The sequence below is a fragment of the Grammomys surdaster genome, unplaced genomic scaffold (genome assembly GCF_004785775.1).
Source record: "Grammomys surdaster isolate TR1022 unplaced genomic scaffold, NIH_TR_1.0 166, whole genome shotgun sequence".
In the NCBI taxonomy this organism is placed as follows: domain Eukaryota; kingdom Metazoa; phylum Chordata; class Mammalia; order Rodentia; family Muridae; genus Grammomys; species Grammomys surdaster.
Window position 1 is genome coordinate 4,391,450 of NW_021604614.1, and position 24,345 is coordinate 4,415,794.

The window sequence follows — 24,345 nt, forward strand, 5'->3', positions numbered from 1 at the left end:
TCCTTCCTTCCTTCCTTCCTTCCTTCCTTCCTTTCCTCCACACAGGGTTTCTCTGTGTGTATCCCTGGCTGTCCTGAAACTTATTCAGTAGAGTAGGCAGATCTCTGAGTTCAAGGTCAGCCCAATCTGCAGATTAAAGGCCTGTTACACCACTGCCTGTTGTGAAATCTCTCTTAAAACTTGTAGAAATTGGGCTGGAGAGATGGCTGCCTTAACCACAGGGCACTCACTGTGCAATCAGGAGAACCCAAAATCTCACGCTTCTATTGAAAAAGCGAAACATGGTCACACCAACTTTTAATCTCAACCCTGTTGAGGACAGGAAAGGAGGATTGCTGAGGTTTGTAGGTTGTCAACCTCACGCCACATTCAGTGAGAGAATCTGTCTCAAGGTAATTAGACAGAGAGTGACAGAACAGGACATCTGACATTCTCCTCAGAAGTCTCCATGTATTCAGGAAGGTGCACACCTGCCTGTGTGTGTGTGTGTGTGTGTGTGTTTGTGTGTGTGTGTGTGCATACCCTGCCCCCACACGTATATAAGCTCATACACAAAAATAAAACTTCTGGGAATTAATTGAGATATTATTTTAATACCCTTGGAACAGCGCCACGCACAGTAATTGCTTAGCTTATTATGCAGTATTATTAATCATTCATTAGTGATCAAAACAGAAGAGATGGAGATTTAGAGACAAATAAGAACACTATAACCCATAAATAATTTTAAATCTCTGATGGAAGACTACGATGAAATTCTGACCCCCAAAGCCATTACCAATTCTAGTGAGCACTACACTTGGACCCTGAAAAAAAATCATTTAAACATTATCACAAAATACGTTTGCAAATTACTCTTGCCAGAGGCAAGGTTCTTGGATACAGTATATTACGATCCACTTTTCCCCCCCAACTAGAAATTACTCTTTAAAGACTGCCAAGGGCTGCTCTGAAAAGTCACCAGAATAATGCCTCTTATTATATTTGACAATTTCACACTTTTTACCCAATCTCCAAAGTTTGTGAGAAGTGACTTCTACTAGCAACGTTACTTCCTGGTTCCCTAGAATCTTGTCTGCATCAAAGACAATTTTTACATCTGTCCCAGTTTGCTTCAGCTGTCAACTTGACACGGCCCAGAGTCATCCCAGGGAGTCTCAGTTTGGGCATTGTCCAGATCACTGGTCTTTTGCCAAGTCTGTGGGGGAATTGGCTTGTTGACGGATGTGGGAGGGCCAGGCCTCTGTAGGTGGTGCCATCCCTGGGCAGGTGATCCTGGGTTGTGTAACAAAGCTAGAAGACGGAAGACTGTGCCAGAGACTGAGCCACTAAACAGCATTCTTCCATGGTCTCTGCCAGGTTCCTGTCCTGACTTCCCTCAGCGATAGAATGTGACCTGGAAGCATAAGCCAAAGAGACTCTTTGCACCTCAAAATGTTTTCATTTAGAGAGGTTGTTGTTGTTTTAAATCCACAGGAACAAAAAAGAAAATTAGAAATATCCTAGAAACGAACCCTGAAAATGAGCCCAAGTCCCTTGCTGTGAATGACAAGGAACCTGCCTCTATTTTGAGGACTTTGCTTGATAGCATCAGTGTGGGTTTCAGCCACTGCAGAGAACAGCACCCTAAAAGTTAACACGGGGATGTTCGGTATGGAAGTCTGAATTTAAGTGACTGCTCCAGGGGGAGCAACAGTCAGTATAGCTAAGTAATTTTGGAAGGTGGCACTCTGCTGCCTAATAAATTCAGATATCACACAACACCATTCTCAAGGGGGGCAAAAAAAAAAACAAACCAACACAGGATGTACTAAAAAAAGATGCTATGTTTTCGAGAAGGCCTTCCGAGACTTGAAAGGGAACTTTTTGAACATTTAATTGAACTTCTTTGATTTACAAGATGAGAAAATTAGTCATTTGAAAGTCTTGCCTAAGGTTAAATGGTTTGTTCCCCTGGACAGACATAAAGCCTGTCTTATTCACACTCCACTTGATGTCTTCTGTTTCCTTGTCTCCCACTACCCATATGCTCACAGACCTGGGTTCCTGAAACAGGAAAGCTGGAGTGTGTCGAGAAACCAACCACTAAATCTGCAAGTGTTAAGACAAAGAGACTCACTTGCCAGAAAATAAGATTCAAGCACTTCTCTATTTGGGGTGCTACTGTATTCCCTGAACCTACAGCTGTGAAGCCCTAATCTCTGTTGAATGCAAGAAAAAAAAAAAGGCATCCATCCGTCCACCCATTTGAGAAACGTTCGTTGTTTTTTCTTTTTCTTTTTCTTTTTCTCTTGCACTGCTTCTGACCTTCTAGTTCTGTTATGTGCAGACTAGGATTCAGAACAGTAGAAATCGCGTACAAAGCATTGCAACACGGTGCCCGGCTCATTGTGAGCAATTAATGTCAGTTTGTTTTCTTTTCCTTCATGCCAAGTGTGGGTTGCTAGGGGTGAGGGGTGATGTGCCACGGTGTTTATGTGCTTGGACAGAAAGCGAAGCGACTAAAATTGCTGAGAGAAGACTGTCGGTGAGTATAGATCAATTCCAAATGCCCTGAAAAAAAAAAAAACAAAAAAAACAACGCACAGCTATTTTATCGAAAGAGGCTGGTCTCTTTGGTTGATCGATTCTGGGCTGTAGTCAGCTCTTTAATACAACTTTTTATAAGCATCTGTTACATCGTGCTGGAAAACGTAGGGAAGCCACCTCTGCTCCATCCTCCTGCTGCTAAACAGTAAGTGAAGCCTGCAGCGAGGGGGATGGCGGTTTGGAGTCTAAAGGGTCCCCAGGCTGGGACGGCCCCGACCTACTCAGTCCCTTGCTCCAGGTTCAAGTTCGCGGTGTCTGGCTGCTCCAAAGCGGCTAGCGCCTCCGCAAAGTGCCTCCCATAGGGAGACCAAAAGTGCAGGCCGGGGGTCACCAGGGTTCAGGGGCACTCAGAGATTCGGTGTTCTACCACGCAGAGCGTGGGGCAAAGTTTCCAGCTCTTGCCGGTTGGCTGCCTTGGTGCGCCTGGACGCAGCACTGGGCCACCCTTTCTTGTCCCCAAAGTCCACCTTCTTTGGGTCCATGCTTTGCATCTCCTCGCGCTGCATGTACTTTTTATTTTTATTTTTTAATGTTTGCACCGTGGGCGCGCGCGTGCGTGCGCGCGTGCTAAAAACACCTAGAGGTACTTCAGAGTAGCTGAACCAGCAAGAGCTTCAGGAGTGGAGGGGACGAGGCACTCGGGGAGCAAGTGTCCGGAGAAAGGTGCCTGGTACGCGTGCGCGCGCGCGACTCCTCCGTGCGTTTGGCGGGATGTTGGGGCAGCCTCCACGCCCTCGAACTTCAACTCCACAGCGGCCCGTGACCGACCTCCCCGACGCACCCCACAGCCTCCGGAGACCCCTTCCGCCCCCAAGTGCGCAGGCCCGGCCGCCCCAGCGCGCATGCCCTGGGCTCGTGGAGCGGTGGCCAGCCCCTCAGCCTTTTTGCTTTCCACACACTCTACAACTAGGGGAGGGGGGCGGGTCACGTGATCCAGCCGGGCCCGAGGCGCGCGGGAGGAGGGGGGACGGGAACGCGCGTGGGAGGGGGGGTTGGAGAGAGGCGCGAGGGGGGAGGGGCTCTTCTCGGGAGCGCGCAGCTAGTGGTGCATGAGTGGAAGGGGCGGCCCTCGGGAGCGCGCCCCGTGGTGCCGGAGGGGTTGGGGGAGAGAGAGAGAGAGAGACAGAGAGAGAGAACGAGGCGTGAGAGACATTCTCGGGAGCCCGCGGAGGGGGTGGGAGGGGAAGGGGGGCGGCCCTCGGGAGCGCGCCGAGTGAAGCGCGAGGGAAGGGGGGTAGCTCTCGGGAGCGCGTGGAGAGCCAGGAGGGCGGTCCTCGGGAGCGCGCGCAGAGCGAGGCGCGAAGAGGGCGGTCTTCCAGAGCGCTCGCCGGCGAGCGAGCTCGAGCGCGCGTGCGAGGGAGAGAGAGACACAGAGAGAGAGAGAGACAGAGAGAGAGGGAGAGACAGAGAGAGAGGGAGAGACACAGAGAGAGAGAGAGAGACAGAGGGAGAGAGAGAGGGAGAGGGGGAGAGAGCGAGAGAGAGAGAGCCAGCGGGCGGGCGCGGGGCTGGGCCGAGGCGGGCGGCGGCGGTGGGCCGGCCGGAGGGGGAGGAGCGGGCGCTGTGTGAGCGAGGCGGGCGGAGGATGAGGCCGTGCCCGGGCTCTGGCTGCAGCCGCCCGGGGACACGCCGTGCACCCTCGGGCTCCGGGCTCCGGCGGCGGCGGCTGAGGCAGCGTTAGCTGCGAGCGAGCGAGCGAGCGGCCGAGCGGGCGGCATCTCCCAGCGCTTCTTCCTCAGGCGGGGCGACGCGAAGAAGAAGAGGCGGCGGCGGCGGCACCACACCGGTGTATCTCGGGTTGGAGACTGCTCTTTGCTTTCCTCATTGACTGACTCACCAACCCCCCTTTATACAATTTTTTTTTTTTTGGAGGAAGGGTGACCTCTGGAACTGGGGGTGGGGGGAGATCTTCAATTTGTGTGTGTGCGTGCGTGCATGTGTATGTGAGGAGGGGGTCGGTGGCACGCGCCAGGCTTTGCAATTCTTCTTTCATCTGTTTTTTTTTTTTGTGTGTCCTCCTCCCCCTCCTCGAAGACTGAAAAAAAAGGGGGGAAAAATCCCACAACTGCTTCAGCGTCCTCCTCCTTCCCTTCCTCCTTTCCTCGGGCAACCTCTGTCTCCGCTCGTGATTGCGTGGTTATGCTCCCCTCTCTGGGGGGTCTCGCCCCTCTCCGCTCGCTCTCCAGCCCTGGCTTCCCTTGGATACATTTCTTTAAAAAAAGACTGGGAGCCCGGGAGTGAGTTTTTCTGCGAGCCGAGTGTGTGAGAGAGGCGGAGGTGTGGGGTGTTTTCCTGCACGAGGGGGCGGGTGAAGTTCATTGCCACCCACCCCTCACTTCACCGTGACCTTTTCGGACCTCGGGCTTTTTTTTTCTGTCTAATTTTTTTTTGGGGGGTAAGGGGGGGTCTCTAGAGAAAGCGAGGAGGAAGGCGATTTTAGTGGTGGGGAGAGAGCATGGCCGCGGGGAGGGCTTCCCCAGTCTCTTGATCAAAGCATTCCGCTATTCTGATTTATTGCCTGCTTGGTGAGTTATTTTTTTCCCCCTTTCCTCTGTAAAGGAGACCTGTGTGTTCAGCCATTACTTTGCTCGGCGCTGTTCGCAGGCATCTCCGACCCTCGGTGCAGAGGGGAGCCCCACAGTTCGCCCTCTCGCTTCCCCGTCCCTCCCTCCCTCCCTGTCTCCCCGCCCCTTCCCCCTTTTTTCTTTCTCTTTTCCCCCCTGCCCTCCCTTCTTGTTCTTCTTCGGCTTCTTTTTTTTTCTTTTTTCTTTTTTTTTTTTATTCCTCCCAGCCGCCTTCTCCCCCGCGCCCTTCCTCGCGGCTGGAGGGAAAAGCCCGTGCAGGAGGGGGGGGGGGCTCGGTGTCATTTTTTTTTTCCTTCTTGGGGTGTGTGTGTGTGTGTGTGTGGCCGCGGCCCGAGCCTGTGGCGCGCGGGTAGGCGAACGGGGAAGATCCCCGGCGCGGTTAAAAGAACCATGGATGGCCCGACGCGGGGACATGGACTCCGGAAAAAGCGGAGGTCGCGATCACAGCGAGACCGGGAGAGACGCTCCCGGGCCGGGTTAGGAACCGGTGCGGCGGGTGGCATAGGAACCGGCCGGACCCGGGCTCCCTCGCTGGCTTCATCATCAGGCTCCGACAAGGAAGACAATGGAAAGCCCCCATCCTCCGCCCCGTCCCGGCCCAGACCCCCGCGGAGGAAGCGCAGAGAGTCCACCTCAGCCGAAGAGGACATCATTGATGGATTTGCCATGACCAGCTTTGTTACTTTTGAAGCGCTGGAGGTAAGGGGGGGACCCCCTTTCCTGTTCCCCCCATGGTTTCCTTTTATGCATGACACCCCCACTCGGCTGCACCCCGGTTTTCTTGCCTCCCCCGCCGCACTCGAAGCTGTCTGTCTCGGCCGAGGTCTTATTGTTGGGTGTGGGGTTGTGTGTTGGGGGAATCTGGGGGCAGATAGGCAGCAAGGAGGGAATCGCCAAGCGGTATGCCTGGTCTGGTCTTCTACTGGTTTCGTTCTTGTCCAGCTTGCCTTTCCCCTGCGCCCCCTTCCTGCACCCCCACCTCCCTCCACAGCAGATGGGTGGAAAGAAAGGGGTACAGGCATCACAACAATGCGCCCCCCTTCTCCACGGATGGCTCTGCCCCCACTCCTTTCCTCTTCTCCCTTCCCAATCATGGCTTCTTGGCTGGTGGAAGTCTTTGCTTGGGTTTGGGGCGCCTGTGGACTGTTCTCTGTGTGCTTTCTACAGAGCCATATGTTCTCATGCGTGTGTGTGTGAGTGTGTGTGTGTGTATGTTAGTCTGTCTAGTATATGCCTTTTCTGGATGTCCTGGGGACCAGAGGCTGCTAGGGTTTTGTGGCTTTTCTTTACCCCCCCTCCCCCTTTTTTTGGTGAAGCTGGGGAAGGGGGCGTTTTCTCCTTGTTGGGAGAAAGGAGGGAGGAGGGGAGAAGAGGAAAGGATGGAATATCTTTCTCTATTCTGCAAGGGGCTGTATTCCAGAAAGGGTTAATGACAATATTATCCATACACATACATTTTTGTGTGGGGTGTGTTGGTGTGTGTGTGTGTGTGTGTGTGTATGTGTGTATGTGTGTATGTGTGCATGAGCAGTTTAGTTGAAGGGCAGAAGAAGGTACACCAGGGAGGGCTGGTAGGAGGCAAGAATAAAATCCTAGCTGGCTGCTGAAGGGCTTGTCACCAATTGTCCCTCTTTTCCTTTTTGTATGTGTTCCCCCCCCCAATGATTGGCTTTGTGTATGTGTTTGTGTGTCTGTCTTTATTCCTTAGGCACCTGCAAGCAGCCTTGGGTTTTCAACTGCACATTTTCTGCCTGCTAAGAGGCTCTTGGTGTGTGTGTGTGTGTGTGTGTGTGTGTGTGTGTGTGTGTGTGTGTATTTGTTGGATGGAAGGAGCTGGAGGGAGACAGTAATCCAGGGGTCACAGAAAAGTATCTTTGCCTGGGCAGAGCTGATTTGGTGCTAGGATAGGATTGGTCTTTGGTTTGGATACATTTATCTGCTTTCTTTCCTCCTCTACCTCCCTTTCCCCACCCTCAACACACACAACCGAGCACAGGAGGTTCCGAGGTTCTCCTGAGTTCATCCAGCACAAAACCAAAATTTGGTTGGTTTGTAGCCTTTCATGGCACCTGACATAATGGTGTGAGGAAACTTTTCCCTTTCCTCTATCTATTTATTGATGTTGCTGTTACTGTGGTATTGTTTCGGGGGTGCCAAGGCAAGCTTTGTTAATGTGAGCTTAAGCCTCGCATGCACACTGACAGTGCAGGTTTATGTTGTTGGTTCTAGATCTGTGTTTGGATTTCAAGTTTAAGTGTTTTTAAAAAGGCAGTCTTCCTGTCTGTCAGACTTGTTCGTTTCTGTAAAGTGCTTTGGATGGGGGTGATGGTGGTGGCCAGTGGCCAGAAACTGGGGGGGGGGGGGGGAGGAGGCTGATGAAACTGGTGTTGGTGAACAGAGACATTGATGCTAGTACTTGTCTTACTCATTGGTTTTAGAGTTCGTGTTTCTCCAGCTCTAAGTGTTGAGTGTCACCAGTCAGGATGCTTATAGTTGTGTTTCGTAACTTTGCAAAGGTGGATGGGTACTGCAGTGTGACTTCTTTCTTGCTTTCAAATGGCCATTGAAATGTATCCTAAGAGAGAATGCTGCCTGGGATTTGACTCAGCATGGCTGCCTATGGTTGGTGAAGGAAAGAACTTGTAAAAACTGCTTACAAGTGGTTCTGCACTCTGGGTAGTTGTCATGCCCTGCTGGGTGGCCCCACTTAGCCAGCAAGAGAGTGGGAGCAACTAAGAGTTCTCCTTATCATTGTTGAAGGCCAGGTGGAGATGGCAATACGTTTTGCACTTGTTTTTGTTGTTGTTTTGTTTTTTCTTTTCTTTTCTTTTTTTTGCATTTTGTTTAAGTAACCGACTTTATCCTTTGCTCGAAAATGTACCTGGTCTGGTTTTGTTTTAAGCCTTAAAATGTATAATTTTTAAAGAAGATAGAGTTCAAAATGTACCTTGAGTACCACACTTCTTTCTGGGATGCAATTTACTTCTCAGCTACTTTTGTAGATTTAAAACCTGAGGATGATTTGGTTAGCTGAATGCTATGATACTTTCGTATCCACCACAACATCACACACATAGTGGTGTATTGGTATAAAAGGTCTAACTTTAAAAATAAAAAAAATACATTTGTATGAGAAAGTAGACGGAACAGTAGGATAAACTCCAAAGCACTCAACACCCCCAGACTCAACAGCTTACAGTGCATATCTTGCTTCTTCTGTAGTTGATTGCGATGCTCCCTCTCACCTTTCAGACCTGCTGTGATGACATCTGTGAATATTTCTACATTAACCTCTGAAGTATATATAAATGACTCAGATGACTTTAGAATTCCCCACAGTACCATTATCTCTCCTCAGTAAATTAACAGTTTGCTAGTATTGCACAGTCTGTCCAGTCATGTTTTTAGAAAGTTTAGATTTTTTTAGAAAACCTGTTAATAAACCTGTTGAAACAATGTATTGGAAGATAAAAATAATCATGTTTACTTTTTTTTTTTTGGTGGTGGCGGAGGTAGTAGTGGTGAGCAAAGTGTAAATATATTGGCTGTTAACACACTGTGTCCATGTTGGATGGTCAGAACCTAAGCTTGTAGTGACTGTTAGAGCCTCTGATGTTCACGACACTAAATTTGAAAGATTTACCAAACTGTCAGGAAGAAATATGAAGGCCTCTGAGGAAGCAGGCGATTCAGCTATGAACTTGGATAGAAATGCGTGTTACGAACATGTGTGTGTTAAGAATTACCATAGATACCAAGAGTTACCCTAAATACATACTTGTGCTTGTAAATGAAAATCACCTTTGCCATGAATCATCAAGATGCCATAGGTATGGGCTTGGACAGCTTGGCTTATAAATTACACCAGTTTAGAGCCATTTCTGGCGGACTTAGGGATCACATTCTTAGGTTGTGAATCCACAAACTGACTCTAAGATTTTGTCCTCAGGGACTTCTTGGTGGCTGCGACTTCCTTCCTTTTATTCCTTCCTTCTTTCCTTCTTTCCTTCTTTCCTTTTTCCTTCCTATCCCTCCCTCCCTCCCTCCCTCCCTCCCTCCCTCCCTCCCTCCCTCCTTCCTTCCTCCCTTCCAGAAGCTCCTAAGTAATAATGGAATATTTTGATATAAATACTTCCAGGCCAGATACTAGACTAAAAGTAATAAGCATAATGGCAGCCTGCAATTTTATGCTTATTCTTTACAATCATCAGGATTTTATTTAAGAAGACGGGAAGCTCAGAGGGCGGTTTGGCATCTCCCACATGTTATAAGCGCCGAGACTGGCTGAGGTAGTTGCATATTCTGCAGGGACACTTGTCTTGAGTAATTGTGCCCTGAAGTTCAAGTATGTGATTACAAAGAGTCTCATGATAGAAGATAAGAGGGTAGGTGAGGAGGCTAAAGTTGAACGGTGTGTTCTCATTACACAGCTGAGAAGCAGAAGTGCCGTTTAGAAACAGTATTTCATGTTTGGGTATTCTTTGGATGTTAGGATAAGGGCAAGTAGCTTTAAATGTGTTGTTTTAGTTTTTGGGGGTAGTGGGCAGGATCTTGTTATGTAGCACAGGTTAGCCCTGCACAGTAAAATCCTTCAGCTCCAGCCTTCAGAGTGCTGGGCTTATAGGCACATGCTATCCCACTTGGCATTTATTTATTTATTTATTTATTTGAAAAAAACAACAAACCCAAAACAAAGTGGCTTCTAGCGATCAAGGTATAAATGGGAAATGTTGGTACCCTGGTACTAACACGATGTACTTATTGCTGTATCAGCTGAGGTGCTTTTCAAAATTCTTTAGGTTTCTATTAGGAAGCTATGAGTAGTATCTTTGCTGAAAATGTGACTTTGGGAATTTATTTGTTCCCATTATTCTTTTGTAACTTGGATGTTTCTTTTTGTACAGCTGACCAAAGGGAAAGAAAGATGACACTGGTAGACTTGTCAGACAAGTGTGTTGGTGCTGTAGTGTTCTAAAAAAAGAAAAAGAAAAAAAAAAAGAGTAGACTGAATTCTGGTGTGTAGAGGATCAAATACAGGCTTTCCTGTGACCATCACTTCCTGGTTCTGCTTCAGGGCTCACCTACATATCAGTGGTCTAGTAAGTCTTTTGTATGGAATGTGACACATTTCTCTTGTAGGTCTAGTAGGTGCTAGTAATTTAGTTTTGAGATTTCACATACTAAGATTATCATGTTCCTCGTGCCACTGAGCAGACATTTATGGAGTGTTTAATATGTACAAGGCACTAGGAGATGAGAAGCCTAAAATGTTTATAACATCTAGAAAGATGCAATATAGTTGATAAGTTAAATCTAATACCTACAAAACAATTTTGAAAGAGGCCCTTGAGTCATGTTAATTAAAGTAGACTTTTAGAGAGAAGAGATAGAGATAAGGTATTCTGTGGACGTGTGGGTTTTGAGACATAATCTCATGCACCCTTCGCTGGGTTCAAACTTACTGTGTAATAGAGGACAACCGTGAACTTGTGCTCTTCCTCCTTCCACCTTCTGAGTGCTGGGGAAGTAGCTGTCGACCCCATCCCTTATTTTGGCTGTGCTGGGGCTTTGTGTATGCTCTAAGAAAGCAGCCTACTAACTGAATTACATCCCCAGCCCTTGAGAAGTCCTCCTGGAAAAGATGGGCCCTGGAAGGGTGTGTGGTGATTGGTAGATACGATAGTAGTGAAAAATGGGAGAGCTTTCTGAACAAATAATGAAGGCAACACAGGTAGAAGGCCAACAAGAAATCACGGGGTGATTAAGACCAGAGGCTGAAAAGGCTGGTATGAATGAGTATTGAAGAAGTTCTTCTCAGGGGAGCAGGAGACCCACCAGCCAGACTTGGCTTTTCTGAGTAGTTGTATGAGCCTCTTTGGGATGTCATTTTCTTAAAGCATCCTTTTCCTCAGTCCTCTGTTAGCGGAAAGATTGAGATGAAGTTATAATGACTGTCCTTAGATTGGAACGGAACATAGCTTTGTGCAGGTTCCTCATAGATTGTGTTTTAGGCTGAAGTAGAACGATCAGTTCTCAAATACAATTTAGAAAGACCTGTTCTGCTAGAATTAAAAGTCTTTATTATCTGAGTGTGAATTTTGATTATCAGAGGAGGAAATAGAGTGTGCCTTATCTCTTAAATCTCTCTGGCCACAGAACATTTTAATTCTCAGCGTAGTATCCATAAATCAGTAGGGAATATGCCTTAAAGTGTCAGAGAACCCATTCCAGATCTTGGAGTTTGGTGATCTCTGAGGGTCGGGGGGATTGGGTTGACGGTAGGATGTAGAAGCTCAGACTTGGAGGCAGTTGTACTGGAGGCTGCTGCAGGAATGGCAGGTGGGGACTGAGATGATATTAATAGAGAGATGTCCACTCATATTTCTGCCTCATGTCAACTGTTTTCCTGATTTTTTCCCTAACCCCTTGAAGAGGTGAATGTTGGTGAACCCTTCTCACTAATAGCTCTTTCTCAGTGTGACAGCTGCTTGATTCCGATACTACCAAGTCGCCTTCCAGCCACTGCTTTTATCCTCCATCCCTCCCTTCTGGTTTTATGTATTGCTGCTTTTTAGCAACCTGTAAAAGAAGATTGGGATGGGAAAAGAATTTGACATTGGGGTTAAAACAAAGGTTTCTGGTTACCTGGCTCCTGGCTTGCAGCACATGGCATGGCAATTCACAGAGGGTCAGAGCATCTCCAGTGCTGTTACAGAGTCAGGAAAGGCGTGGATCAGAGTTGCTCTCAACTGTTGTTCTTTCTGTCTTGCAAAGTTTGCCTGTGGGATTGCTGAAAGAGGTCAAGTCAGGCATTTCAGTTCTGAGAAGTGTGCCGAAGCCCAGGTTCTGAGGACTTTCTGAGTGATTGGGGGGAGGAGGAGTGTGGATTACATGTATGCATGAACTCTAGCTTCTTACCGTACTCACTGAACCTCTGTGTCTCACTCTGTGAAGCAAAGATTCGATGGAGGAGTCTTTATGTGAGGCAAATTTGAAGGTCTTAATTTGAAGGTCTTGGTAGGAAGATTCCCTGTGGCCCTTGTTAGCTGTGGAGAAGGACTGCTTTAGCTGTGTTGGGTGAGATACAAATGAGTCAGATGCTTTAAAGAGTGGCGCATGAAGTTAGTGATTGCTTCTGAGAGTGGTATTCCCTTAGCACTTATTTGGAAAAAGGCTAATAAATAGTTTTGTTTTGTGTTTTTTGGGGTTTTATTGGGGGGAGTGTAGCTCAATGGCAAAGTACTTGCCTAGCATGTTCAAGGCTCTGGGTTCAGTCTTCCAGCACCGCTCTGAAGTTCAAAACAAAATCAAACCCAGAGTAATTTGCTCTGATAGAGATTCTGGGACACTTGCATATAAAGCCGTGTGTGTGTGTGTGTGTGTGTGTGTGTGTGTGTGTGTGTTTAAATATTGTCAAAAATAAATGGTGATTATTTAGTTTGAGGGATTGTTAAGACTAGAGAGTCTTTAAGCACAGAAGACAGCTGTTGATATTATTGTGGACTAATGTAGGTCTTGATTTTGAGACGGTTGATAGAACTGCCTGATGAAGGGCGTGTGTGCTCGTGCATGTGCATGGGTGCTGAGAGTGGATTCCAGTCACTTTACCCAGTTCTGAATAGGTGTATATTTACAATACACTAAATGTAGTTTCGCTTCGTCGAAGTGAAGAGACAGCATCTCTTTAACACTTCCCCTGTACTCCAGGGTTGGGATTACACCCCATATGCTGTAGATTTAGGAAAACCACCTGGTAAAAGGAGAGCAATTGATGACAGTCTGCAAAATTTAAGTAGATTCAAAACTCCTTTGAAATTGGAAAGAAGACTGCAGTAGTTAATCAGGTAAAAAAATCAAGACTGGAGAAGCTAAAAACAGTTTGGGAGATACTGTTAGCTAGGGCAGAACTTCTAATACATAGTCTCCAGCCGCTCTGTGAATGTAGATCTTATGCTGGTTCACCTGCTTCAGGTGGAAGTGGAGAACTTAGATTTTAAGAGAGAGGTTCTAAAGTGTCTGGTGTGTGCTATTTCTTCACATCCCTTGTCTCCCATGCAGAACAAAGAGTAGTATCTTGTTTGTTTGTTTGTTTATTTGTTTTTCATGTCTTGATATCAGGGTCACAAAGAATAGGTAGGTCTTTTTTTTTATTGCATTTAGTAACTGCAGATGAGAAGGAGTGGCTTCATACTACTTGACAGCTTTTGTTTACTTAGGAAGGGACTGTGTCAGCATAGGCTTCTAGGTCTGTCCTGTGTAAGTCTCCAATTCCATGTGTTTTTAAGGAGACCTGAACCTTCAACTCATATGACATGCTTATTTCTTTGACACACTCATTTCAGGGTCCAGTTACATTACTCGACCTCCCTGCCTCCCTGCCTGATTCCAGCTTTCTTCCCCTTTCTGAAAAAGTTATCATAAGTAAGAACGCAGATAATGAAAAGTATTTGGGAAGTGTCAGAATGTGAAAGCTTTGACATTTCTAAGTTTTCCTTATTTGAATCTTGATGACCTGAGTACTCTAGTACTATCAACTCTGGGTTAGAGGATTGCTTGTGCTCTTTACGGTCACTTAGTTCATAGCTAAACAGTAGTTAGAGTTTACCCAAACTAATACATGCTAAATATGTGCACGGATTTGTTTATTACTTTACTGTCATTTTGGCTTGTTGGTGTACCTCACAGTGGTTTATGCTCTTGGTATCAGAACCTTGTAACACCTGCGTGTAGTAAAAATGAGCGCCACAGAGGAGCAAAGTTTATAATGTACAAGAGTGACAGGAACGGCTAGTAAGGGTAAGGATTAAGTTGCAGCAGAAGAGCTTTTAAAAGTACTTTAGAGTAGCTACTAACTGGACCACTGCCTACAAACACACTGTGACCCTTGGTTGTGTAGCTGAGATTTGAGACTTCCAAGTGCAGTTAAATTTTGAATCCTAAAATAAACCCTTGGCACAGTCAAGTTGTAGTGCTAAGTGAGAAATGTCATTTTTCTTGTTGTCCCTACACTTAACCTTTCCAGCTACAAAGTCACCCTTATATCAGGTGTTTGTAGTTTCTGCTAGTTGTGGTATTTTAGAACTTGAAATAAATTAAGAGACCCATTATCCAGTACTACAGCTATCCCTCAGCTGTTATACTGAAATAATGATTATTATTCTTCCTCTTTCTCTCTTTCCTCCTCATTTCCTTCTCTTTTCTTCCTTCTCCCTCCTTCCCTTCTCCCCCTATCTTGTTTTTGGAGACGAGATCTCTGATACACAGCTCTGGCAAGTCTACAACTCATTATGTAGAGCAGATTGGCCTCAAACTCATAGAGAGTCACTGGCTGCCTATCAGGTGCTGGGATCAGAGGTGTGTGACATCATCCCTGTAGTCTTTTCTTCTTTCTTTTTACTATTGGTCTGTTTATTTGTGCCCCCCCCACTCCCTGTTGGTAACGGTTGCTAATTAAGCATCCTTTAGTGAGCCATTTAGCATAGTTAAAAACAAAAGGGAAATACAGGAAAATGAAGATGCAAAGACAGTGGCTTGTCATTAGAATATTGCTTGCTTTCAGTTACGTGATAGGAGTGACAGTGACTTCCACTCATTTTTTTTGATGCAGTCAACAACAATCATGAAGGTCTTCAACTGAACTAAGAAATGCTCCAATACATTTTAAGTGAAAGTAAGCCTTCTCTGGGGCAAAAGAGGGAGACAAGGATTTGGTAATTGTGTGTGCAGATTCCTTCCTTTTTGTTACAGTGTTCTCTGAGGTTACCTGAGAAAATTAGTTTTAAGATTAACTCGAGGAATTCAGTCTTTAGGAGGGATTATCCTTAAATTCAGTCCTGAACTTTTCCCGAGTAGTCTTCAGATCCTTTTCACTCCACATCTGGAGGCTATGCTTTTTAAGCTACCATCTTGGTGTTCTTTGCACAGATGTTGTCCCTGGTGGTACAGCTCTTTCTGCCCCTCAGTTTGCAAATGGAAATAGTTTTCAAGGATGAACTGATCTGTTCCTGGTCATCCTGGGGGTTAGAGGTCCCAGCTGATACCCAGTGAAAGCAGGAGACTGTTTTCCCTTAGTGCTGGTGAGGACAGTGATCGGGGATTATGCAAGGAAGTTCTGTTAAATTTTAAGTCAGTCCCCCACACCCAGCCTTGGAGTTTCTGTGTAGTCTATGATGGCCTTGAACTCCTGATCCTCTTCCATCTAATAAGTTCCGGGGTTACTGGTGTGGTGTGCATCACCAGCCCTAGTTTATACACCGTTGGAGATTGAACCCAGGGCTGTGTGTGTGCGTTAGGTAAATTCTCCACCAACTGAGGTACATCTGTGGCCCAGAAGGACAGTTTTAAAAACAAAAATCAAGAGGAACACTCATAGAAATTACCTATTTTTTCCTTAATTATGTTCTGTTGGTTATTTACTATCAAGAACCTTTAAAGACGTTCTTCCCCCATTCCACATGTCCCGAGTAGTGCACTACCTTGAAATTCATTGCTCCTCTCCATAGGTTTTTTGTTTTAAAATCCCCTTCCCACCCTTCTGTCTCGGAAGTATTGGCTTCTCATTCTTGAATGTCCAGTGGAAAGACAGTTACTTGGATATAAGATATTATTGTCGCCTACTTAGCATTTTTAATTTTTTTTGAGTGGGGATTAAGTTATTTTCGTTAGAATAGTAACCTGGGGAAGTGGAGAGCAATTTCATTAATACGGATAGTAGGCTGTATACAGAGGAACTTTGGCATGCATTTGACATGAATATTCAAACTTCCTTCTGAAGGACTCAAAATATGAGATTCACATGGTTGTGCTGGCTAAGGCACTTGTCTGTTTATTGCTGAATGAGGAAATTTATAACAACTGTTTGTCATGCGTGTATGTTTATAACCATTCATATAATGGAAAGAAGTTTTCCGTGGGATTATAATAACGTATCAAGATGGATGTAATTAAAACAGAAGCAGATTGACACCCTGAGTTAAATGCAAACCAGAATACAGGATACCTGTGCTTTGCGTTTTTTTGTATTTGCTGCAGGGGCAGTCAGCCAGATATGCAAATAAAAAGACATTGATGAATCTCTCTGGGTGTGTATGTGGTTGCAGAGAGCCCAACTATTTTATTACTCTTTTACCAACCATTGTTTAGATTTGCAGCAATGATGGAATGTATTAATTTGGCAGACCAAATAGCCTAGGACCAGAATGTAGGAAATAATCAGAGGAAGGCATGATTGATAGGTTGTCCCGTAAATAACACATGCGACTGACAAAGGGGCTGAGTAATCTTTAGATCTGTGCTTAATGTCATTAATGGAGCTGTTAAACCAGGATGTTTGAGTTTGAACTTCAATCAGAGAGGCCTTGGCTCCCATTAAAAATGTAGACCTATCTCTGGTTATGCTCCCTGGGCTGATCTGTTGACAAAGTTGGTATAAATCAAATTTTTGTAAATTGGATCAGATGTCGGGGGAATCTTGCTGTGAAAAATGAGTCCTTTTTACCAAGCGTAGTACTCCTTCTTCTCTCAGCGGGGAAGCTGGGATTTTGGTAGTCATGTGTTCTAGTTTTATTTCTGTTGCTGTGATGAAACACCCTGTCCAAAAACAACTTAGGGGACTGGAGAGATGGCTCAGCCGTTAAAGGCAAGGCTCACAACTAAAATGTCAAAGAGCAGCTTAGAGGAGGAAAGGATTTACTTAGCTTACAATTCCAGGTTACAGTCTGTCATCATGGGAGTCACAGTGACATGAGTTTCAGAGAGCCAGTCATTCCAAATCCACAACCAAGCAGAGATAAGCAGTTGCACATGTGCTACCTGCTTGCTGTTTCTCAGCTAGCTTTCTTTACTCTGTCTACTCGGGACTCCTAGCCTAGGGAATGATATCACCCACATTCAAGGCAAGTATTCCTACAGTCTACCTTGATGTAGATAATTTCTCAGTCAAGGAAACAGGAGGCAAGTGCTATTCTCAGCTGATTCTAGCCTGTGACAAGTAAGGTTGATTGTTCAGAACTAACCATGAGGACCTAAAGAGATGGTTCAGTGGGTAGGAGCGGTTGCTGCTCTTGGAAGAATCTGAGTTCAGTTCCCAGTACTTGTTGTTGTACAGTTTACAACTCCTGCAGCTACAGCTCCAGGGGACAGGACACCTGTGGTCTCTGAAAGTACCTATGCACACATAGACATACCCAGACACATATATTCAGTTAAAAGTAATAAAAACAGGGCTGGTAAGATGGCTCAGCGGTTAAGAGCACTGACTGCTCTTCCAGAGGTCCTGAGTTCAAGTCCCAGCAACCACATGGTGGCTCATAACCGTCTGTAATGAGACCTGATGCTCTCTTATGGGGTGTGTGAAGACAGCTACAGTGTACTTACATATAATAAATAAATAAATAAATAAATAAATAAATAAATAAATAAATAAATCTTTAGGCCAGAGAGATCGGGGCAGGAGGGAGTAGGGCTAGAGTGAGAGGGAGAAGGGAAAGGGAGGAAAAAAAAGTAAGAAAACCAAATCTTTAAAGAAGAAAACAACAAAGTAACTAGCCATCAAGTCGTGTTTGGTAGACATGGCTTTCTGGGCTTCACATCTCCCATCTTCGTGTGCTCCCTGGAAGGAAATGACTGTGAGAATTTCGTGTTTCTCTTCAGGTTTCATACCTTACTTGGCCTTGGTACTTCCAGCTTTAATTGATGGTGATTGGACTAAGCCCTCGTCATTCAGTTCTCAGAGCTTGGTTTTCAGGTGCATGCTAAGGAGGGCTTGTGGCTCTGCATGTGGGATATGATTTCCATAGCTGTTCCACTGGGGAGTCCAGGCATGCCATAACCACTTCAGAGTCAGGATTGTACAGAGACACCCTAGCTGTAATTTTTCTATATGACAGTTCAGTTTTAAAATTGTAAGGGTGCCAAAAGCAGGGCTGTATTGTTATTAGGAAAGTCGAGGACATCTGTTATATCTTGTTAAACGGGAGAAAAACGCTCTAATCAAAACGTCTAATTATGCCCTCTCAACTGAAAGAAATATCCTTTACTGATTTTTGGAATTGGTCTAGATGGAAGAAGCTGGCCTCTAGAAGAACTGTGATGTAAATTTACTCTATTAAGAAAAATTATCCTTAACGGAGGTGACATAAGGGTTTCATTTTATCAATTTGCTTTTACCCTGTGTGTCAAAAAAGGTATTTTCAGAACTGGTCTACACCAGCATGAAGCTCTTGTTTTTCTTCTCCCTCTCTCTCCCAAAGCATCGGAGGCCCCCAGAGGGAGTTTTTATTTCCAGATGTGAGCCTCAGAGGATATGTGGTAGCTGAAGCTACTTGGGGGAGGGAGCAAATGATAATTGCAGGTGAGAGGCAAGGGGATAATTCAGCCAGAGTGCTGGGAGGTGAGATTTCACACCTGAGTGTTGAAACCTGCTCAGTCAGACAGTTGGTTGGTTAATTTAAAACGTTTCATTAGTCTAACACTGAGATGGATGGTCCAGATTGTTCTAGGTGACCTCCTGTGCAAGGAAAACAATGGTTTTTAAAATATTGCACTATGTCATGTTCCCATGTTTGAAAGTTGTCTTATGTAATATCTGAAAGTATCAAGATATATCGCCCTTAACCACTAATTAGATAATTTATATTTCGTGTGTATTTCAGTTTGTATATGTGTGTTTGTCCCCTTGCTTGAATGTGCACAGAGGTTAAGAGGACAAATTTCAGGAGGCATCTCTTTCTTTCCACCCTGTGCATCCTAGGAATGGTATTCAGGTCATCCAGTTTGACAGCAAGTGCCTTTGCCCCTGCTTCTTGTCTTTTGATCTGTATTTCAAACTGTGATTCATTTAACTGAACTATTACCTGTGTTCAGAATCACAGATAATAATAATAATAATAATAATAATAATAATAATAATTTTAGTTCCACTGTATTCCTGATAATTTGAAGATTGGGACATGGATTAAGTTGGGGAGGTGTATTCATTTATTTAGCTTTGGTAACCTTTATTTCAGCTTTTTGAAATGTTCTCACAGAGTGAGATCTTGGGCCCTAGTCTAAAGGAATCTTTGAAGTGTTAACTATGACAAGCCATGCTTTGTGTTTCCTTTGGGAGCCAGTGGGAAGGTTCAAGTGCTACTAAGTTTTCCCTCGGACTGTTCTGTATGCTGTAATGGCTTATTGGGTATCACACTGGAGGTAGTACTAGAACCTTGGAAAAGAGAGAGCCAGCATTTTCTCCCTTTATTTTTTAACGTACTGTTTCATTTCTCTGTGTCTCTGACTTCAGCCCCTGCACTCTCCCTCCATATATCCTTTAAGAGCTATTTTAAAGCTCTTAAAATTGTTGCTTTCTCTAGTCGGTGATCTATGTAAAGTAGGCGTTCAGACAATCCTTATTTGTTGTTGACCTATTTCTTAAAACAAAACAGAAAACAGAACAAAAACTCTGAAAAGACATGTTTGAACAAGGAACATGTGTAGCACTTGCTCTGGGCCAGGCTTTGTGCTTCCAGTTTCGCATTCACTGTGCCTCAGACGGATGCTGTGAACAAAGAAATGGCGTCTGCTCTTACAGTTGATGAGGCCAGAGCTTGTAGAGATTGTCAGCTCGTCCGAGACCAAAAACTGCAGCAGTTTAGGGCAGGTTTGAAGGCTTAGGCCTCTCACTCTTTTACACTCCCTTTAAAAATATGGACTCATTTTCTGGTTCTCTTGCTGTTGATGAAAAGTATCCTGGTTATAAAGGATTTTCTATTTATAGTAATAGGACCCGGGGCTGGGCAAGTACCATACCTAATTGTTTCAGAAAGTTGTTTTCTGCTGTCTTCTTGTCTGTCTTCCTTACCACCCTCATCCCCTTCCTGAGTTAATGGTGGGGTCCAGAGCCTGCTGTATGCTAGGAAAACCCTGGGTCGCTGAGTATCCTCTATTTTCCTTTTAAACCCTGAAACTTCTGGGCTGAGGATGTAGCTCATGGGATTCTGTTTTAGACAAACAAAAACAACACAATAGCAGTTCTATTGAGACTGCTTCATGTCATCGTTTGCCTATAGTCTGGTTGGTGGTACTGTTCGCCCTCTGTCTTGTTCGGTGTTCTGTGTGCATTAAAATCTGGCCTTATCTTAAAAAAAAATTAGCAGGTAGATATTAAGCCTTCCCAAGAGCAAGAGGTCAGGTTCTTGAGATGGAAGCTGCCGTGTGACTTCTTTGTTACTGATTCCCTACAGCAACCCTCTTTACCAGACCTGTGAGATCCGAAAAGGAACTGGTAGCCTGTCCTAGGTTCCCATGCATATAAACTTATTTTACTAACAGATGCCTATGTTATTTTGTCCGCTCTTAAACTACTGTAGGAAGTGGCACTTACTTCTCTTGGGAAGATAGACCACAATAAAAGAGATCTTATTACCGGTGCTAGGTTTTATTTTATTTATTTATTTTTAAACTACAGGCACTCCATTCTTCCTCATGAAAGAGCGTACTAAGTAGCTCTTTGGTTTTCTTGATATCTATTTCTGGAAGATACCTGGTGACAGAGTCCATTATTTCCTTGCCATTGTTTCCTTTCGTTATTCTGAGCACATTTTCAAATTGTTCTCTCTCCACCCAGTTGAGGTTTGTTTATACTACAAAGAGTATGCTAATGACTCTGGCTGTTAGATTGATTCTTATGGAAATCCCAACTGCATTTAAAGTACCTTACATCACCGAGAGCCCCCTTCCTCAGCTCCCCTGGGCTAGGATGCGCTTCCACATAGTTCATTTTCTAGGATTAAAGGGTTCACACCTGGCTAAGGACCATCAGGTTAGGGACAGGTAGAGTTCAAAGACATCCTTACCTCATTATTCTCATGGGACTTGAATTTTCAGAAGAGTATTTCTCTTTGATAAGCAAAAGCTGTTTTTTCCGTCATGTTCCCAGACGGGCTGTCTTACCCACTCTCTCCTGCTTCCTCAGTAAGCAGTTATCATTTTTTCATCTCTGTAATGGAAAAACAGTGGAATTAGTTCTTTAGACATTGTAATTTCTGGGGATACCTAAGCTAACCCATGCCTTCTGAAATTTTAAGTACTGTCAAAATCTGGTGTAATGGGAACCACACCTTTAGGTCCAGGATTTAAAGATTATTTAATACTCTTTGATTTTCTGTGTGTGCAAACTGTAAGTTCTGTCTTACTGCTACAGTCTGATTCCGATTTAAAACTGTGAATTCCTTTGCTTCTCTTTGTGCCCTACCTACACTCTTGGGGATGTGTCCAATTAAGGAGACTGTGAAGATGGCCAGCAGAGATGGTTGTCACTCTCTCTCAGGGCAGTGGATATTCTCTGATTATAGACGAACATTGTGTAACATTATGTAGATTCCCACATCTGCCACCCATATTTCAGACGCACATTTATTTCATTTAGTATGTTGTACCTGGAATTAGGAACAGAGAGAAATATGTACACTTGTCCTGATTGGAAATTATGTTGTTGAAACACAGTCCATATGGTCATTGTAAAATGGTTACTACTGCATATAATTGCTTCCCTAATGATGTGCTTTGTCGTTACCTCCATTTTCCAAGAAGTGCCCCCATAGCATGCAGACAGCAGCAGCAGCATTAGAAAACATGACATGCAGAAACACTCGATCGTCTTTACTTTAAGAATTAGATTACAGTGTCAGAGGATAGGTCACCATGCTAGCGTAGTGCTAGACTAGGTGACAGATTCATAAAGGTCGGTCCTGTTCACTTTTTTCCTGAGTGTATTTTTATAGTTTTGCTCCAGTTATGAGCAGGATGGTGCCTCAGGAGTGTTTTTTTTTTCCCCAGTTGTTCATGTCTTGGTAGAACTACTTTTCTGGGATACTCTCTCAGCCTGTTTTCCTGAATGTGAGCACAAAGCAGGTCAGTGTTTAGATGGTTTCATTTGGGATCACTTAGATGAGGGTCGAAGGAGAAAGGGGGGGGCTGGAGAGGGAGAGAGAGAGAGAGAGAGAGAGAGAGAGAGAGAGAATAGTAAAATGAGAGAAGACCATGGGATATCCTCCATATGTTGGGATTCCATGTAGTGCTTGGCTCCACATGGCAGAACTCTACTTTTTTCTTATTAAGAGGAGTGAGTAAGAGAGAGGGGATGCAGAAGATCACCACATGTAGGGGTCAGAGGACAACCTTCCTATCATTCTTCACCTTGTACCTTGTTTGAGACCTGAGTCTTTTTGTTTTTCTTCTGTGTAAACCAGGGTAGGTGGCCTGTGAACTTCTGGGGTTGTCCTGTCTCTGGCTTCCATCTCCTGGTAATAATGCTGGGATTATAGACACTTGTGCTGTGTGTGTGTGCATTCAGCTTTTAAATGGGACCAGGGCCTCTGAACTGAGCTTCTCACGCTTCTGTGGCAAGCCCTTTACATCACGCCACCTCTCTAGTCTCCAGGAATGAGTTATTTATTGCATAACAGGCTTAGTGTCAGATCCTAGAAAGATGGATGTGATGTGGGCCATGGCAAGATAAAGATGAACCAGGCCTGTCACAGATATCTTCGGGACTCAGCAGTTATGGGATGTGTGGTCTGCGTCCAGTTTTCAGAACCTTGGGAGCTGCCAAGTCAGGAGGAGGTAAAACAGCAGATTGGAGTCTTTCATCAAATCTAGTGTTTCCCTTTTGAGACTCATAGAAATAATGGGACCTGGGGATATTCTGAGAGTTTTGGTTACAAATGATTTCAGTGAAGTTTTCTTTAAAAGAAGTTAAGCATGGGGCTCTAGAGCTTGCAAGGACTTTTGGAACTGGTTGAATTTTAGGTTGTCATGAGAATGATAGACAGTTGAGGTTCAGGCTGAGGGATGATGCTGAGGAAATAATGACATTTGATTCTCTGCACAGTAGATCTCAGAATCTACCTGCGTGCTCAATAGATTTGAGGCAAAGGAGGGCAGTTTGTAGGGCTCTGTAGTGGAAGTTTGTAGGGCTCTCTTCTGGGCAAGGCTATTAGGCTATTTTCATTGGGAAGACTTAATTAGAAGTGAAGCTTACATCTGTTCCAGCCTTCCACAGCAGTCAGGGAAATTGGGTACTGATCCTCTCTGCAAACCTGAGTAGAGAGGATGCCCGAAAGGTGATGTTTTGAATCTGTCAACCCAGTGGATAGTGGGAAGAAAATGGAAAGTTGGCGGGGATAAATAAGTGAAAAAGTTCTTAAAGCATTTGGCTTAAATGTAAGAAAAAGATAGCAATTGATAGAATTTTCTTTCTGGATTCATGCAGACATGGTGGGTTTTGCTGGTGGTGGTGGTGGTGGTAGTGGTGCTGCTGCTGCTGCTGGTGGTGGTGGTATGTATGTGTCTGTGTGTAGGTCAGAAGTCAACATCAGCTATCCTTTCTCATGACTACTTTGGGCACAGTGGCTTTCGTTTTTACCTAGAGTTCACTGACAAAACCAGACTGGCCAGCCAGTTACCTTGGGGGATCCTCCTGTTTTCACCTCCCCAGTACTGGCATTACAAGTATGCACAGCTTTTTAAAGTGGGTTCTGGAGATTGAATTCAGATCCTCATGCTTGGGAGGCAGGCATTTTACTATGGGCACCAGCTCCTCAGCCTTTCAAGGTGGCTGTTGGCCAAATAGGAAAGGCAAACTTAACAAAAAAGCAAGAATACATTTTATATATATATATATATATATATATATATATATATATATATATATATCAGCTTTTGAATTCCTGGAGCAGCAAGCAGTGTTTCTTTGTTTGTTTGTTTTTTAGCAGTGGTTCTTAACCTTTGGCCACAACCCCCTCAAGGTGTCTCAAATCAGATATCCTGAATATCAGATATTTACAACTCACAACAGTAGCAAAGTTACAGTTATGAAGTAGCAACGAAATACCATGAAGGAACATGAAGGACTGTACTAAAGCGTCACAGAGTTCAGAGGATTGAGAACCACTGACTTAACAGGATGAACACATTCTGTTTTTCTAGATAAGGCTTTCCCAGTGGGTTTAGAAATCTGTGAATCCTAAGGGACTGTGTATGCAGTGGAACAGAGTCCAGTAGTTGTACTAACACCTCAGTCAACAGGCTTGGGAATAAGGGAAAGGAGTCTTGGGATTCATGGAAGAGAGGATTACACCAGAGTTCACATTTAGAAATAAATATCTGTTTCCCTTTGCTCATGAGGAATAGA

General features: G+C 44.7%; 1 protein-coding gene across 3 annotated transcripts in view; it reads left to right on the forward strand.

Moving 5' to 3' along the window:
* Positions 1–4,149: 4,149 nt before the first annotated feature.
* Positions 4,150–24,345, forward strand: part of Auts2 (activator of transcription and developmental regulator AUTS2) — a 1,072,043-nt gene continuing 1,051,847 nt past the window's right edge. For 2 of the 3 annotated variants that reach the window (XM_028766102.1, XM_028766104.1), the window contains exon 1: positions 5,565–5,873. In XM_028766102.1, the coding sequence (XP_028621935.1) occupies positions 5,565–5,873 (309 nt within the window). Of the gene's footprint in view, positions 5,874–24,345 lie in introns of all 3 variants that reach the window. The other variant, XM_028766103.1, reaches the window with a different exon arrangement.